General features: G+C 44.0%; 1 protein-coding gene and 1 long non-coding RNA gene across 9 annotated transcripts in view; one reads left to right on the top strand and one right to left on the bottom strand.

Annotated features, from left to right (window-relative positions):
• The window catches only part of SNCAIP (synuclein alpha interacting protein), a 309,420-nt gene that overhangs the window by 17,058 nt on the left and 274,139 nt on the right, over positions 1–18,223 (bottom strand). For all 7 annotated transcript variants that reach the window (XM_068246969.1, XM_068246983.1, XM_068246960.1 and 4 more), the window contains 2 exons: positions 15,121–15,201; positions 5,947–6,985 (listed from right to left, as the gene is read on the bottom strand). In XM_068246969.1, the coding sequence (XP_068103070.1) occupies positions 5,947–6,985; positions 15,121–15,201 (1,120 nt within the window). The remainder of the gene's footprint in view (positions 1–5,946; positions 6,986–15,120; positions 15,202–18,223) is intronic.
• LOC137525792 (uncharacterized) overlaps positions 16,408–18,223 on the top strand; it is a 32,910-nt gene continuing 31,094 nt past the window's right edge. For both annotated transcript variants that reach the window (XR_011023016.1, XR_011023015.1), the window contains exon 1: positions 16,408–16,442. This is a non-coding gene — a long non-coding RNA (uncharacterized lncRNA). The remainder of the gene's footprint in view (positions 16,443–18,223) is intronic.

The following is an 18,223-nucleotide window of genomic DNA, read 5'->3' on the forward strand; positions in this document are numbered from 1 at the left end:
TTTTGTTTGTGAACGAGAACATCGCCGTCGTAGCAGCAGCACAGATGAGTCTGTTGAAGAACCCACTGCTGCACGAGTTCGCCTTGTGCCACAAGGTAGGCGGCGCGCAATTTCAGGCACCACAAGCGTGGAAGTTCAAGTGAGAGGCAAAAGAGGAGCAAACAGAAATCGCCAGCAAGGAGGCAGGTGCTCCAAAGTCTGGGCTTTCTTTGAAGACTGCACTGAGGATGTTACCATGGCGATTTGCAAGGTGTGCAAGACCCGCCTGAGCAGGGGGAAAAATATTAACAACCTCTCCACCACCAGCATGAGCCGTCACATGCTATCCAAACATCCCACTCTTTGGGCAAACGCGTCAGGACAGGGTACCAGAAACAACACTGCCTCCCTTGGGTTCACCAGACCCGTCTCAGCAGCAGCAGTAGCCCAGCCATTGCGTGGTTCACAACATTCACAAACATCAGACGACGCTGACACTGTCACTTTCCGGAGTAGTGCTCTTGAGGTCTCCCAGTGTTCATCAAACACAACAACCAACAGCCCTTCCGTGTGCAGCGCTACGGTTCAGTTGTCTGTGTCGGAGATGTTTGAGCGCAAGAGGAAATTGCCAGCAAATGACCCCCGGGCCGTGGCAGTAACAGCCAGCATAGCCAAGCTTCTGGCCTGCGAAATGCTGCCATATCGATTGGTGGAGACAAACAGCTTCAAGGGCATGATGTCAGTGGCCATCCCACGTTACGTGGTTCCCAGCCGCTACCACTTTGCACGCTCTGCAGTGCCTGAGTTGCATGAGCACGTGGTCAGCAAAATAACCCGAAGCTTGAAGAATGCCGTTGCCTGCAAGGTTCACCTCACCACTGACACCTGGACGAGTGCGTTCGGCCAGGGTCGATACATCTCCCTTACCGCGCACTGGGTGAACCTTGTGGAGCCTGGCAGCGATTCCTCACCTGCTACGGCACGGGTGTTGCCCACGCCACAAACAGCTGCACCGCCGTCCCTCCCACTGGATAACAGCAGCACCTACCTCTCTGACTCCTTCTCCTCCAACGCATCTCAAAGCTGTACCTCATCCGGAAACGCTAACCCAGCAGCAGTAGGATCGTGGAAGCAGTGCAGCACAGCTGTTGGCATGCGTCAGCAAGCGTTGCTGAAGCTCATCTGCCTTGGGGATAAGCAGCACACAGGGGAGGAAATTTGGAGGGGAATAAAGGAACAGACGGATTTGTGGCTGGCACCGCTGGACCTGAAACCGGGCATGGTTGTGTGTGATAATGGGAGTAATCTCATTCGCGCTTTAAGGTTGGCTAAGCTGACACACATCCCTTGCCTGGCGCACGTGATGAACCTAGTAGTTCAGCGGTTCCTGAGGACATACCCAGGCGTGCCCGATCTGCTGTTGAAGGTGCGTCGAGTGTCCAAACATTGTAGAAATTCCAGTACTGCTTCGGGGGCACTCGCCAAGATGCAGGAGCGCTTCAATCTCCCCCACCATCGCTTGCTGTGTGATGTCCCTACGCGCTGGAATTCTACGCTGCACATGCTAGCCCGCTTTTGCGAGCAGAAGAGTGCAGTGGTCCAGTACATGACGGCGCAGTACCGAGGCGCATCCGGCCAGCTGCCAAGCTTCTGTGGATCCGATTGGGCCAACATGTTGGACCTCTGCCAAGTCCTCCAAAATTTTGAGCAATCCACGTTGCTTGTGAGCAGTGACAACTCTTCAGTCAGCATTACCATACCACTGCTGTGTTTACTGAAGAGGTCGATGTTAAAAATCAAGGAAACAGCTGTCATGATGCAACTGGGGGAATCTGAAGGAGAAAACGATCAGCGTGATGGTACCAACATCAGGCCATCCGCCTCAGGGAACGCTGGCCCCAGCAGCTATGACGAAGAAGAGGAGGAGGAACAGCTGGAGTTGGAGCAGGAATTTCATGCCACCACTGACGAGGGCCAGAGCGGTGCACGTTGGACTTCCACAATTCAACGCGAATGGTCAGCAGAAGCAGACCAGGAGGAAGGTGACGACTATGATGCATCACAACAACTATCACAACGCTCACAAGAGGATGATGAGGATTCTGGTAGGACTCTGGCACACATGGCTCAATTCATGCTAGACTGCATTGAACGTGACCCACGCATTGTGCGCATTCTGGACAACACCAATTACTGGGTTTATACCCTTCTGGATCCACGGTACAAACACAATGTTCCAAAACTGCTTGAAGAAAGAGTCAGACAGGTCAAAATGGAAGAATACCAGCAGGCCCTTGTGGAGACTTTAGAGAGGAGATTGACATCCTCCCCCTCCTCTAGCCAGTTGTACGCAGACAGACTGACTTCCGCAAACCCAGGACGACCAGGAGGGCAGCAAACAACGCAAGCCGCAGCTAGTACCCAAAAGGGAATGGTATCGGCAGTGTCCTTGGAGTGGGAAAATTTTCTGACACCCATGCAGCCGCAGCCCACTGAACAGCAAGCGTGCAGATCCACCTCCAACACCGATCGCCTGGAGAAGATGGTCAAGGACTACATGTCAGATGGCGTAGCTGTGTCGAACCATCCATCTGCACCCTTCAACTATTGGGTATCGAAGCTAGACACCTGGCACGAACTGGCAATGTACGCAATAGAGGTGCTGGCTTGCCCGGCAGCCAGCGTTATGTCGGAACGCTGTTTCAGTGCTGCCGGAGGCATCGTCACAGATCGGCGTATCCGCCTCTCTACAGAAAATGCAGACCGTCTGACTCAAATTAAAATGAATCAATCCTGGATTGGAAATGACTACGCAACACTCCAGGACCCCAACCAAGTAACATGACCAATGAACATCTGGGATGGTGTTGCGTTTCCGGGCCCTGTTTATTGAACCTCTCATCTGTATTACATTTATGACTGCATGGCGGCAAAAAGCATTGCTGCTATATCCGCACGCTTTTTGTCCACATGCAAGGCCTGGGTTGTTGTGTCTCACAAAGCGTGGCCTTCTCCTCCTGCGCCTGCTCCTGTTCCATCACGTCTGCTGCTGCTGGGTTAGCGTTGCCGCGTGGTCCCTGTTTATTGAACCACTTATCTTTATTACATTTATGACTGCATGGCGGTACAAAGCATGCTATCCGCACGCTTCTTGCCCTCATGCAAGGCCTGGGTTGTTGTGTCTCACAAAGCGTGGCCTTCTCCTCCTGCGCCTGCTCCTGTTCCATCACGTCTGCTGCTGCTGGGTTAGCGTTGCCGCGTGGTCCCTGTTTATTGAACCACTTATCTTTATTACATTTATGACTGCATGGCGGTACAAAGCATGCTATCCGCACGCTTCTTGCCCTCATGCAAGGCCGGGGTTGTTGTGTCTCACAAAGCGTGGCCTTCTTCTCCTCCTGCGCCACCCTCCTCCTGTTCCATCACGTGTGCTGCTGCTGGGTTAGCGTTACCGGTCCCTTTTCCTGGAACCTCTTATATGTATTACATTTATGACTGCATGCCGACAAAAAACATGTTACCTGTGCAAAGAAAACAGACATTTCCCGCATTTAAAAGACAGTTTTCCCTTTGAAACTTTAAAATCGATTTTCTCAAAAACTATAAGCTCTTTTTGCTAAATTTTTTTTTCCTCTTGTACCCACTCCCAAGGTGCACATACCCTGTAAATTTGGGGTATGTAGCATGTAAGGAGGCTTTACAAACCACAAAAGTTCGGGTCGCCATTGACTTCCATTATGTTCGGAGTTCGGGTCGAACACCCGAACATCGCGGCCATGTTCGGCCTGTTCGGCCCGAACCCGAACATCTAGATGTTCGCCCAACACTAGCAACAACAAGTACAGACCAAATCTGGAACAATGAAAGCTTAGTTGGCACATTGGTAGCACCTGTTATATCATTATTATCCTGTTTGCACCTCCTTTGTTATGCTAATCAACAGTGCCCTATTGGGTGTTAAAATTATTATTCATCCCTTTCTTAATAAAACTGGCAGTTGTCTGTAAGAATTACATAAAGAGCAGTATATTAAGTATAGCTCTGTGGTGCCCCCTCTAGCTGGTATTACCCAGGCTTTTGCCTGGTCTGCCTATGTCTAAAAACAGCCCTGTTGAGGAATATACATTACATAAAATACCGATCAGGCCATCTGACTGGATTAGCTGCATACATGTTTCATTTGCGTGATTCAGACGCTACTGACGCCAAAGAGATCAGCAGGACAGCCAGGCAACTGGTAGTGTTAAAAGGAAATAAATATAGCATCCACCATATCCCTCTCATTTCAGTTGTACTTTAAGACGTACTAGACGCCTCTTTAAAAAGATAAAATCTATTTCGCATCACTTTTGTTCGCAAGCTTAGAAGTCAACTTCATTGTTTCAGATATTATTATCAGTTTTTATGATAGCCACATTGTTAAGTAATCTAGGTAAAACAATATCACAAGAAACTCACAAAAAGCATGAACAATAAACATATAAGGTGAAAACATTTTGAAGCGGATCCGAGATGAAAAACTAACTATAACAAGTAACTTGTCTATATATCTTATCTAAAGTTTAGATAGTTTACACAGCAAATCTAGCTGCAAACAGCTTCAAAAGTTTATGATTATTTATTCCTGTGATACAATGAGGGCAGCCATGTTCTGTTTGTCACATTGTCACAGGCTGAGGGCTGGAGATGCTATCAGTTTGCCTGTGTGTAAATCCAGTCCCCTCTCCTCCTCCCTCCTCCCCTCTGCCTCTAAAATCAATGGTTAGTAACCTCCTCCTCCTCCTGCCCAGATTGAGCTCCCATAAGCCCTTGCTACAGTGCCAAGGCACAAAAGGAGCTGTGGGCGAGGCTTGTTTAGTTTATAGGGAATTAGAGGGATTAAAAAAAAAAGTATTTGGCTTGAGGAATCCCCTATAAACTACAGTATATGAAAGGAACACAATTATGCAATGAGTAAAAGTTTATCTCGGATCCACTTTAAAGTTAGCCACTCAAGTATTGGGAAGCCTCTGCTGCAACCTCTTCATTTTCATGGCCAGGCTCATGTTTATGTTTGGGTATGTGCGACTACAGACCATGCATGCCCGGTAGCACAAAGCTGCTCGTGCATGGAGAAAAAAAACAATGCAGGAACAGCTTTGTGCTACTGGGCATGCTCTGACTGTACTCACTCATGTGCAGTTTGGTGCTTTCATACACAGAGAGACCCAGTGCTGAAACAATGGGCCACAGGACAATCGGGGGAAACCTCAGGGTAGTCCAAAAGCTTCCCTCTAATGAGGTATCTCATTTTAATTCCAATTCCTGATTCAGGTATGCACTAAAAAAAATGGTTGTGAGAGAAAAAGGAAGCTGTACAGAACATAATATAAAGACATGGCTGAAAAACAAATTGGAGCAAAAGTTGCTTAGAACAACCAATCAAGTTTAAATGGTTGAATGAACCATTTAAAGGGAACCTAAACTGAGTAGGATATGGATGTTTCCTTTTAAAATGATACCAGTTGCCTGACTCTCCTGCTGATCCTGTGTCTCTAATACTTTTAGCCACAGCCCATCAACAAGCATGCAGATCAGATGCTCTGACTGAAGTCAGACTGGATTAGCTGCATGCTTGTTTTAGGTGTGTGATTCAGCCACTGCTGCAGCCAAAGAGATCAGCAGGACTGCCCCGCAACTGGTATTGTTTAAAAGGAAACATCCATATCCCTCTCAGTTTATGTTCCCTGTAACTGTGACTGGCTGCTCTGAGTACATATTCTTCACACCTCTCTTGATAAATCAATCAATTAGTCATGATTAGGTTGTGATCATTGATTAGAGATTCTAAGTTATATCATTTGAATTCTGTGTAGTTAGAACCTAGCCGCTGCTCTTCCATTGATTTCTTTGACTGACCTCAGAATTTATTAGTGGTTGGCTTGCATTCAGTATCGTCTAAGATACCATAACTGTATTTACACTTACATTTTTGTTCTTTCCTTTTGCACTGTTAGCAGGTGATGTCTTTGTATCTGTTGACTTTCTCCCCAACGATGAAAAAGACAGTGATGAGGACGAGGAAGGTGTTTTAACATTGTTTGCAGAGTGAGAATTGTTGTTATTATTCTGGTTGCCGCTAAAAGTTTCCATAATGGACCGTAGAGCACCAAAGGTCTTTTTGTGCTGCTCCCCAACATCACCATTAGATGGTGCTTTTTGAGGAGTCTTTGCAATATCTTTATCTTTACTGTCATTTTCTATCTCAGTCTGTTCCACCTGAACCACGGGGTCTTCAAAAGTCACTCTGAGTTTCAGGTTTTGGGAAGCCCTACGTTTAGAAGATGGGGATTTTAAAGCACTTTTTGGACTCGTTGTCTTCTGTGCTGAGGAACTGTTGGAAGAAGAAGAAAGTCCAGACTCTGGAGATTGAGCTATGCTGCCTGACTGATATTGAGGTTCATAGTCTGGATCGCTGCTTTCTGATGTTGGAGATGGGCTGTGGCCATCTACAGATTTAGACTTGAGTCCCAGTGTAAACCGCCATGGCTGTGTATGCTTTTTGATCATCATCTGAAGAGATTCTGAGTTTTCCACACTTTCTACTATAGGTTGTGGCCTTGGTTTATCAATTTTTCGGACTGGTGTATTCTTTTGATCCTCTGAGTTATTGGAGTCTGTGTCAGACTCGCTAAGAGACCTTTGCATAATCTGTCTTAGACGAGCTAACTTAAACTCTCTTTTCTCCAGTGGCATCCTTTTCCCAACCCGATTTGCCAGGCCATCTTGGAATTCCAGTGACAGTTTTTCAGGACTAGAAATATTGTCTGCTAAATCTTTTCCCAACAACTGCCGCAGAATCTTGTCTGATTCTTCATCAAGGGTTCTACATCTGAGTCTGCTGGGTGTGGAGATACCAAGGGACTGATAGCTTTCGTGGATGCCATTCAGTTTGTTTTTCTGTGCCACGTCTTCACATTCAAGTGCTTTTCTCTGAAGGCTGCCAGAAGCTGGGGAGGAAGGCGAACTGTGGAAAGAAAAAAGTGGAATTCACTGAAAAGTGTGGCCTTTACAGAAATAACAACCAAGCATTAACCCGGGAAACTATAAAATCATTAAAGCAAAGACCTTAATAAAACATGTATAATTATATTATCATTCCAGATGCTGCTTTGTATCTGTGCTAAATCTAAAAGTGTTTAATGCATCTTAATTTGCTAAGGTTCTCCATGGCTGGAGATTGATATTGCTGCCAATGCCTCTGATGTGCCCGAGTCCAATTGTTTTGGAGACCATAATGAACACTTGGAGACATTGGGCTTGATTCACTAAGACAAATAACATGCCTTATCAGAGTTAGCTTGCCTTATCCGAGCTAACACACCTTATCCGACTTAACGCGCTTTATCGGAGTAGCATAGCGAGCACTACGAACTTATGTCTGCTAATTGGCAATGACAAGAGCTCCACTCGTCCTGCCCTGAGCCCCTGCGGGTCCAATCACTTTAAAGGACATTATCCTCGCACTTTGATTGGCCCAATAGACTGTCTGTCAAGTTTCCTGTAAAGTGACAGGCAGCCTATTGGGCCAATCAAAGTGCGGGGATAATGTCCTTTAAAGTGATTGGACCAGGACGGGTGGCGCTCGTCATTGCCAATTAGCAGGCATAAGTTCGTAGCGCTCATTATGCTACTCTGATAAGGCCGTTATTAACTCTAATAAGGCATGCTAACTTTGATAAGGCATGCTATATGTCTTAGTGAATCAAGCCCATTGTCACACACTGTTATCGTTTCGCACGAAAATTCGCGAGCGCGCAACGCATCCATATCCCTCTCAATTAAGGTTCCCTTTAATGATTTCAGCCCACGGGTTGTTTTCACCTTATGGATGAGAGGTATTTTCACATGTCAGAGCTCCTCCCTTTCATTCCCCAATAACTTTAACACTACTTATTACAACAAAATTATCTATACCTTGCTTTTTTTTCGCCACCAATTAGGCTTTCTTTGGGTGGTACATTATGCTAAGAATTTTTTTATTCTAAATGCATTGTAATGGGAATAGTAAGAATTTTGTTTTAAAAAATTCATTATTTCTCAGTTTTCGGCCATTATAGTTTTAAAATAAAATGTTCTACTGTGGATAAAAGCCACACATTTTATTTGCCCATTTGTCCCAGTTATTGCAATGTGTAAATTATATTCCTAGTACAATGTTTCGGAACAATATTTTATTTGGAAATAAAGGTGCATTTTATTCAGTTTTACAGCCATCACAAATTAGAACACTAATATACCCTCTTTACATACATATTAAAAAAAAGTTTAGTCCCTAATGTATGTAGATGTCATTTTACTATTTGACCACAAGATGTCCTCATGCATTATTTCCTATTAGCGTACGTAAGTATGCAAACAGAAAGTAATGCGTGGCGGAAGATACAATGAATGCAGGCATCTCATTGATGCCGGCATTCCTTGACACAGGGACTTAGATTCATTGACACGGGGAACTGCGTTCCCATTCATTCATCTCCTCTCTAACGATCGGCAGCAGTTGCGACTGCGGGAGCGAGCGGTGGCACGATCGCTGCTACATCTAGACAATGATCACTGTTTTTGAACCAAAAGAGTGATCATTCTCACTGTACATGCATGGAGAAGTCCCCTGCCACCAATCCCTCCTGTCACTCTGACCTTTCATGCACACCCCGCCAAGTACAGGGACATGAGTCTCGCATCCCTGCGGCTGTAGCAGCAGCAGCCACGGACGTAACAATCATGTCCCAGCGGCACAAATGGTTAATAGCAACGCATGGATGAAAACATCAGACAGTGCAGTATATCCACTTCTGATATCCTTGTGAATCGCATCACTGTGCAATGCTGAAAACTAGATCAGCAATGCACAGATGGGTAGTGCTAAATTTGGTGCAAAAGCTGACTCTCTCTGGTCTTAACTGGTATTAAAATGGTAGTGATTGCTTAAAATGTTGTATACGCAGAGTCACAATCCCTGTGGATGTGAGCTCTCTCCTCCTTAATGTGTCATGTTAGTAAATTCCTTGAAGAAATAAGGGTGTGAAGGGATGTACTGAGTTTTGCTTCCTGCTTTGTGCAGACCTGTGAACTAATAAGATGAGCACGGCAGAATTCTAATATCTTTTACCTCAAGTTGTAAAGTGCTGCAATGATTTTCCAGCAGGTTTCCTAAAACAGTCAGCTGCAGTATAAAAATTAATAATATTTATTGGCATTAAGTTTAAAAATGACTTTTATAGTGAAGATATATATGATGTACAGTATATATATTTGCAGTAAAGTAGAGTGGTGCTTTAAACAATGCCTCCTCTGCCAGAGCTTGACAATATTCCTACACTCACTACAAATGTGTTGTAAGATTTATAGGTGCATTATCCTACTCCAGGTTTCAATAGCACATGTACTATAGGGTTTTAGGAATATATTTCCAATGCTTAGTCTTTGGCACCTTATTGTGCAGCTTATGTACTCAGATTACATACTGGTAAATGAATTTCCCCTGTACATCCAGCCATTTCTGTGGTAGGAAATTCACATGGATCCAAAGAAGAACCCTTCTCAGCTCTCCTATTAAATTACACTGCAGCACATTAGAACAGGAGGACTCGATCAGACAAGTAGCCTCACCATCACAATTTAATGGTGTGCGATGTAGCTATGGACTCCCCGCTCAAAGCGCTAAACAAACAGTCCCCATATTACAAGACCCATAAGTGCATTTCAAGATGTGAAATTCTACCCTGTGATAATGTACACATAATCCTCACAACTTCAGGAATGGGCTAAAAAACGAAGCACAGATCGATAGCTGAACACATCATAGAAGAAATCTCTGCTTTCTGTGACATGACCACCGCAAATTCATTAACCTAGATTTATTCAGGTCTTTTCGAGGAAAAAGCTGAAGACTAAAAACACTGAAATACAAAAACAGAGAAACTCCCATACATACCACATAAATGTGGTGCAGAACAGGTTATTCTTATTATCATAGATAAAAATTATAAATATTGTATATTTATAACATCTGAAATCTTCCAAAGTGATTTACAAATCCTACAGTCATGTCACTAACTGTCCTCAGAGTTTTTCTCCAATATCTCACATGAATGTCAGCAGCACACAAACCCACCCAAGATGATATTCCAGTGTCACAATGAACAACTAAGAGACATTTTTCAGAATACCTGGGTTCATTACTGTAAGATTAAAAGACACCTAAACTGAGAGGGATACGATGGCTGCCATATTTATTTCCCTTTAAACAACACCAGCTGCCTGGTAGTCCTGCTGATCTCTTTGGCTGCACTAGTGTCTGAATCACACACCTGAAACAAGCGTGCAGCTGATCAGTTAGAAACACCTCATCCGCGTGCTTCAGGTTCTGTGGCTTAAAGTATTAGATGCAGAGGCTCAGCAGAACAGCCAGGCAATCTGCATTGTTTAATATGTACGTCTTGAGGGTAGATTACTGTTATTTTTGTTAACAAAGGCTTGTAATTATTGATATACAGTGGCTTGCAAAAGTATTCGGCCCCCTTGACGTTTTCCACATTTTGTCACATTACTGCCACAAACATGAATCAATTTTATTGGAATTCCACATGAAAAACCAATACAAAGTGGTGTACACGTGAGAAGTGCAATGAAAATCATACATGATTCCAAACATTTTTTACAAATCAATAACTGCAAAGTGGGGTGTGCATAATTATTCAGCCCCATTTGGTCTGAGTGCAGTCAGTTGCCCATAGACATTGCCTGATGAGTGCTAATGACTAAATAGAGTGCACCTGTGTGTAATCTAATGTCAGTACAAATACAGCTGCTCTGTGACGACCTCAGAGTTTGTCTAAGAGAATATTGGGACCAACAACACCATGAAGTCCAAAGAACACACCAGACAGGCCAGGGATAAATTTATTGAGAAATTTAAAGCAGGTTTATGCTACAAAAGGATTTCCAAAGCCTTGAACATCCCACGGAGTACTGTTCAAGCGATCATTCAGAAATGGAAGGAGTATGGCACAACTGTAAACCTACCAAGACAAGCCCATCCACCTAAATTCACAGGCCGAACAAGAAGAGCGCTGATCAGAAATGCAGTCAAGAGGCCCATGGTGACTCTGGACGAGCTGCAGAGATCTACAGCTCAGGTGGGGGAATCTGTGCATAGGACAACTATTAGTCATGCACTGTACAAAGTTGGCCTTTATGGAAGAGTGGCAAGAAGAAAGCAATTGTTAACAGAAAAGCATAAGAATTCCTGTTTGCAGTTTGCCACAAGCCATGTGGGGGAACAGAAAACATGTGGAAGAAGGTGCTCTGGTCAGATGAGACCAAAACTGAACTTTTTGGCCAAAATGCAAAACGCTATGTGTGGTGGAAAACCAACACTGCACATCACTCTGAACACACCATCCCCACTGTCAAATATGGTGGTGGCAATATCATGCTCTGGGGGTGATCCTCTTCAGCAGGGACAGGGAAGCTGGTCAGAGTTGATGGGAAGATGGATGGAGCCAAATACAGGGCAATCTTGGAAGAAAACCTCTTGGAGTCTGCAAAAGACTTGAGACTGTGGCGGAGATTCACCTTCCAGCAGGACAACGACCCTAAACATAAAGCCAGGGCAACAATGGAATGGTTTAAAACAAAACATATCCATGTGTTAGAATGGCCTAGTCAAAGTCCAGATCTAAATTCAATAGAGAATCTGTGGCAAGATCTGAAAACTGCTGTTCACAAACGCTGTCCATCTAATCTGACTGAGCTGGAGCTGTTTTGCAAAGAAGAATGGGCAAGGATTTCAGTCTCTAGATGTGCAAAGCTGGTAGAGACATACCCTAAAACACTGGCAGCTGTAATTGCAGCAAGAGGTGGTTCTACAAAGTATTGACTCAGGGCGGCTGAATAATTACGCTCACCCCACTTTGCAGTTATTTATTTATAAAAAATTTTGCAATCATGTATGATTTTCGTTCCACTTCTCATGTGTACACCACTTTGTATTGGTCTTTCACGTGGAATTCCAATAAAATTAATTCATGTTTGTGGCAGTAATGTGACAAAATGTGGAAAACTTCGAGGGGGCCGAATACTTTTTCAAGCCACTGTAGTACAAAAAAATAAAATATTATCGCCATACATTGTACTAGGGACAACATTTAAAGAGAGTCTGAAGCGAGAATAGATCTCGCTTCAGACCTCATAGCTAGCAGGGGCATGTGTGCCCCTGCTAAAACGCCGCTATCCCGCGGCTTAACGGGGGCCCCTGTCCCCCAAATCCCTTCTGTAATGCGGGGGAGCGCTTCCGCATTGGGGCAAGGCTAACCGCCGCAGCCCTGCCCCACGCACGTCTGTCAGACGCGTATCTCCGCCTCTCCCACGCCCCTCTCTCAGTCTTCCTTCACTGAGAGGGGCGGGGGAGAGGCGGCGATGCGCGTCTGATAGACGCGCTGGGAGGCAGGGCTGCAGCCGTTAGCCCTGCCTCCAGGAAGCAAAGAAAAGCGACCAAGTCTGGGACCAAGGTTTGCGGGGGGTGGGTTGGGGGTGAAGGGACCCCACGTGTGCCCCTGCTATATATGAGAGCTGAAGCGAGATTTAGTCTCGCTTCAGTGTCTCTTTAAACAATGTAATAACAGGGACAAATGGGCAAATAAAATGGGTGGGTTTTATCTATCATAGCACATTTTATTTTAAACTTATAATAGCTGAAAACTGAGAAATAATGTTTTTTTTTATCTTATTCCCTTTTAAATGTATATAAAATAAAATAACTCTTAACAAAAAGTACCACCCAAAGAAAGCCTAATTTGTGGTGAGAAAACACGCCTAATTTGTGGTGAAACGAAAACAATACTCAGATCATTTTGGTGTAATAAGTAATGTTAAAGTTATTGGCAAATGAATGGGAGGAGTGTGATGTGAAAATTGCTCTGATTTTTAAGGGGAAAAAAAACTGTGGTTGGGAAGTGGTTAAGGAACTGTTTATGAACAGGGTCCCTGGTGATGGAACACATCACCTGTTTCTTTCTTCATAAAAATATTGCCGTAAAGCTTATGAATGAATTAGTAGATCTACAGTAGACATGGGATAAAGGCAGACCAAGGTTGTGTGCTATTTTGGTGCTTAAAAGGAAGCTCTCACTAAAATAATAAAAAAATGCATGACCACTTTTTCATATTGGTTATGTGTTTTACAATGAAACAACAATGATATAGCAATGAAACAGTTTATATAATCAGTGTATTAAGAGTAACATTAACACCAATTTAAAGAAAAGTGGAGAACCTTTTTTTTGGCCTTCACTTCTGAAATCTTTAGGGCGACCTTCACAATGTGATATTTATAAAAGTGGAACAGGTTTTGTTCCCCTAGTAATCAGGATTTCAAAACAAACCAATGCCTGTATAATAATTACCGTACTCTGCCGTGGTGACCAGGAGTTCCATCCACTTGAATTTAATAACTGATAAACTGAAATGACCAACAGTTCTTGCTGCAGCTGAAAAGTTGTGGTAAGCAGCACAGTGACTTTCAGACCTACTTTCCAAGTGATGAACACGGAGCCTGAGACAAAAGCCACTTGTCTCCATTGCACCCCATGGGCTTGATTCACAAAGCGGTGCTAACTGTTAGCACGCTGGTGAAAAGCCCTTTATCACGCCTAAACTCAGTTTAGGCGTGATAAGTTTAGGTGTGATAAGTTTAAGGGCCATATCCTATTCAAGGTGATAAGTAGCTTGCAGATGCGAGCTACTTATCACCTTGCCATCGCGCGAGGATTACCGGCAAATCCTATTGCCCATATCCTTCGCGCGATGGCCGATCGTTAGGGAGCAATACTCAGGCGAAAGCCTGAGCGATGCTCCCTTTTACCAAGTGATGGGGAGTGAAGTTTACGCTGTGGTGCTGTCCATCAGCACCACGGCCTCACTCCCCACACATGCGCACTCGCCTGCCGAACATCGCCGCCATCTTCCGCCGCAGCATCTGGGGGTCTCCTATAATAAGGAGACCCCCAGAGCTCCCCGTCAGGTCGCCGCACACTTTAGAAGCCCCCATGCAGCTCTGCTAAGGCTCCCCTCTCATTATAAATACCTCCGCCGATCACACGATGCCTCTCGCCGCAAAATCCGTCACGTAATTACAGTGTATCTAACACTGTACTTACTGTCTGCATAGGAGCCCGGGCAAAGCATCCTTGAATCTGCAGCCGGGCTCCCCATTGGTCCGCTGTCTGAACCAATAAAATGGCTCAGACAGCGGACCAATGGGGAGCCCGGCTGCAGATTCAAAGATGCTTTGCCCGGGCTCCTATGCAGACAGTAATATATATACAATAATAGATATACTGTAATTAGGTGACGGATTTTGCGGCGAGAGGCGTCGGATTGTGCGGCGACGGATTGTGCGGCGACCCGACGGGGAGCTCTGGGGGTCTCCTTATTAAAGGAGACCCCCAGATGCTGTGGCGGCGGCGACGTTCGTTAGCTGGTTTAGACCTGCTTTTTGCAGGTCCAAGCTAACGCTCATGTCTGCCGGGAAGCATCGCTTCCCGGAGACATGATAAGGGTAATTTGATTCCGTGTTAAGAACTCGCTGGGCGATTATATCGCCCAAGCGAGTTTTTTTCCGCCTGGGGGGCTTAAAGTTTAGTAGGATTAGGCGATGCCCCCATATATAGTCCCTTATATTGCATAGACATGGTAAGATTGGATGAAAAAGATTGGATCATTAGTGGCTACCTTTAGTGTGAATTCAGCCTCAATGTATCCATTTATGATGAGGTACAGGAAACCTAAATGATGTATGCTAGTGAGTGCTCTGGAACTTCCATCCAATAGCACACAATATAACTGCATAGCAACACACACAAGTTCCCACCAATGTGCCCAAAAAAGCCTAGAAACACATATCAACAAATCGAGGAACTGCTGCTTTTTCTCACATACAGATATTCTGTTGTACCGCTTCCCAGCTAGGAAATGAAGGTTTCCTGTCAAGCATATCAGTGGTTGCCTCTGTCTGTTATCAGCTTTCCTTCCTGTAGCATGCGACTTCTCTTTATATGGAATCTATTGGCAAGGAATGAATGGTGGTTATTCTAATACCTGGGGGATGTTGGCTGGGACCGCTGGGCTTCCAATAGTTGTTGGAGGTGTGTCTGCAAAGTGATCCGTTCAGCTGTCTGCCTGCAAAATATAAAAGACACATGTAGTTCTGCTGGACATGTTGTTGCTGCTGCTTATCTAAATGGTGACTTTATACCATAAGTCAGCAGTAGAGAAAAGGATGAATACAAGACACAAAACATTTATATCACGCTTTTCTCCTGACGGACTCAAAGTGCTTGCGCTGCAGCCACTAGTGCGTGCTTTATAGGCAGTGGGAGTGGGAGTCTTGCCCAAGGTCTCCTCGCTGAATAGGTGCTGGCTTACTGAACAGGAAGAGTTGAGATTTGAACCCTGGTCTCCCATGTCTGAGGACTGTAAACACACTATCCAGCCAAAACAATTCCCCAGATTTCCCAAAGCCACGGAAACAACGGATTTGTGCTGAACAATCCAGCTGCCTCATAAAAGCAATTGATGGGCTTAGAATACAGTTACTGGGGCTCAAACAGTGGCCTGAGGGTTGCAAGCGCTACTCAACATAGCAGAACGCGCCAGTGAAAGAGTGCTGCACAGAGCACATTGCTGGATGCAACTGCTGGCATACTTGTGATCACAGGAATCTACTTCTGGTATTTTTAAGTGCGCTTGTATTAGGCAGGGCTCACACTTGGGCTGTTTTGCAGCATTTTGGTGCAATGCAAAATCGCAAATGTGAAATCGCTTGCAAAAACGCATGTAATGACTTCCTATGGAGCCGCTGCGCATTCAGGAGTTTTCTGTGATTCTGAATAGAATTGAAAAAAAGATACAACCTTCACTTGTTCTACACAACACATATGATTCATCATTGAAATCACTGGCTACTGTAAACAAAATGTATGCCAAATGTACATATCTGCAGCAAAACGCTTGCAGGGAATGGTCTGCGGTTCCCACAGACACAAGTGTGATCCCTCCCTTAGGTCTCTATTACTGAAGCAGGGCTTTGTAGCACATGCCGCGTGCCGCCCGAGTCTGGTGCGGCTATAGCAGCAATGCTATAGTCTGCGGCCCACGCACTGTATGTTGAAAAACTGATGTATTTTAACCGTTCAGTTGTACCACAGCAGTCAGTGCATTGTGATAAAGCTTCAGTTTTTCAGCGTACAGCATGAAAGGAGCCATAGGGAAACATGGACATTACCTTGCACATCAGTTGTCCTTTCAGTTATAACTGATAGCAATGACTGTTGTGCAGAAGGAGCCTAACGTCCTTTTACACTAAATCGGTTGCTGTCAGTTATAACCGAATGGACAGCTGATGTGCAGCCCAGGTGAAGGTAATATCCATTTGCCCCTATAGTTTAGTTAAAGAGGCACTATGGCGAAAATGTTTAAAATTTAAAATATGTGCAAACATAAACAAATAAGAAGTACATTATTCCAGAGTAAAATAAGGCATACATTACTTTTCTCCTATCTTGTTGTCACTTACAGTAGGTAGTAGAAATCTGACAGAAGGAATCCGACAGGTTTTGGACTAGTTCATCTGTTCATAGGGGGTTCTCAGAGATTTATTTATTTTCAAAACCACTTAGTGAATGGCAGTTGCTCTGTCCGACTGCCCAAAAACTGTGTAGGAAGCAGGAAAGCTGGCCAGCATCATTGTTTAAATCCTTTTTAGGGAATATCTTTATAAAGAATAAAAGCCTTGCTTAGAATCCCCTATGAAGAGGTGGACTAGTCCAAAACCTGTCACTTCTGTCAGATTTCTACTACCTAATGTAAGTGACAGCAACATAGGAGAAATGTAATTTATGGCTCATTTTACTCTGGAAAAAACATACTTCTTATTTGTTGATGTTTGCACATATTTAAAATTTTACAATTTTTCGCCATAGTGCCCCTTTAACAGCAGAAATATTTTAACTGATTGTTCACAATGCACTGCGATGGAAAGTTAATGCATTTTAAACAATCAGTTGTTCCTTAGTGATGCACTGTGAAAAAGTTCCATAGCAGGGCACTGTGACCCTAACAGTCTCCCTGCATCTTTCTGCACATCAAAAGTGTTGACAATCAACTGCTAGTTAATCAAAACTACAGCACAAATAACAATTCCTCAACAAGGGCATAGCAATAGAGTCATAGCAGTCATAGCAGCTGCTATGGGGCTCTGGTTCAGAGGGGGCCCAGGTAGTACATGTATTTACGATTAACTTTCTTGTGTCCTTCCACCCTATGCATTTGTCTCAGTGCCCATGGACTATATGCAGTGTAGATCGTTGCCCAATTAACTCATATCCATGGGCAGGGGCAGGTGGCATTGCTCAAGAGTGCCTACATTTTATGGCCCCATGAAAGTTTTGCTATGGGGCCCCATAATCTCTAGCTACACCACTGTTCTTCAATTATGTTTTTATTTAACAATCAGTATGTTAGGTAGGTCTTCAGAGGGGTTGAAAGCTCCACTATTGAATCCGCAAAGTCAAACTGGTTCCTGTCCTTTATGAGCAAAAAGAAACAATATACAAAAATAAACATTGTCTTGTAGAAGTGGATAGTCACAGCTGCTGGATTTAAGAACAGCCAGCAGATGGCAGAGTGCTGCTCCTAATACTAACCACTGATAGCCTCACTTGACTCCCTGCTTTAACAGCATCTTTAGTTTATCCCAAGCCACTTCGGATCATATAAAATAAAATGAGAAAACAATAAAAGCTACGCACACATATGCTACATCCACACATACATGTTCCACATATAAACACAATATGAGAATGGATGTGCATAAAATCATCAACACACTGCACATATCAGACATCACATTTGCTATTTCATTTGCTATTAAGAATTATTTTAAGGGCAACAATTTAATATGACAGGGGCGGCAGATAATGAAATAATGATTATAATGTATAATGATATTAATCATAATAATATTTGTGGGATATGTCACGTAAGGGTCCGAAAAAACCCCACAAAAACCCCAAACTATTAAAAATCTATTCATACAGTGAATGTCATTATTCAAGAAGACAAAGCATTGAAAAAAAGTTATAAATTTACATTAAGCCAACAAAAATCTGAGGACATCTGGGCTACCTCCGGAAGATGACGT

This window comes from Hyperolius riggenbachi, chromosome 1, assembly GCF_040937935.1.
Source record: "Hyperolius riggenbachi isolate aHypRig1 chromosome 1, aHypRig1.pri, whole genome shotgun sequence".
Lineage (NCBI taxonomy): Eukaryota > Metazoa > Chordata > Amphibia > Anura > Hyperoliidae > Hyperolius > Hyperolius riggenbachi.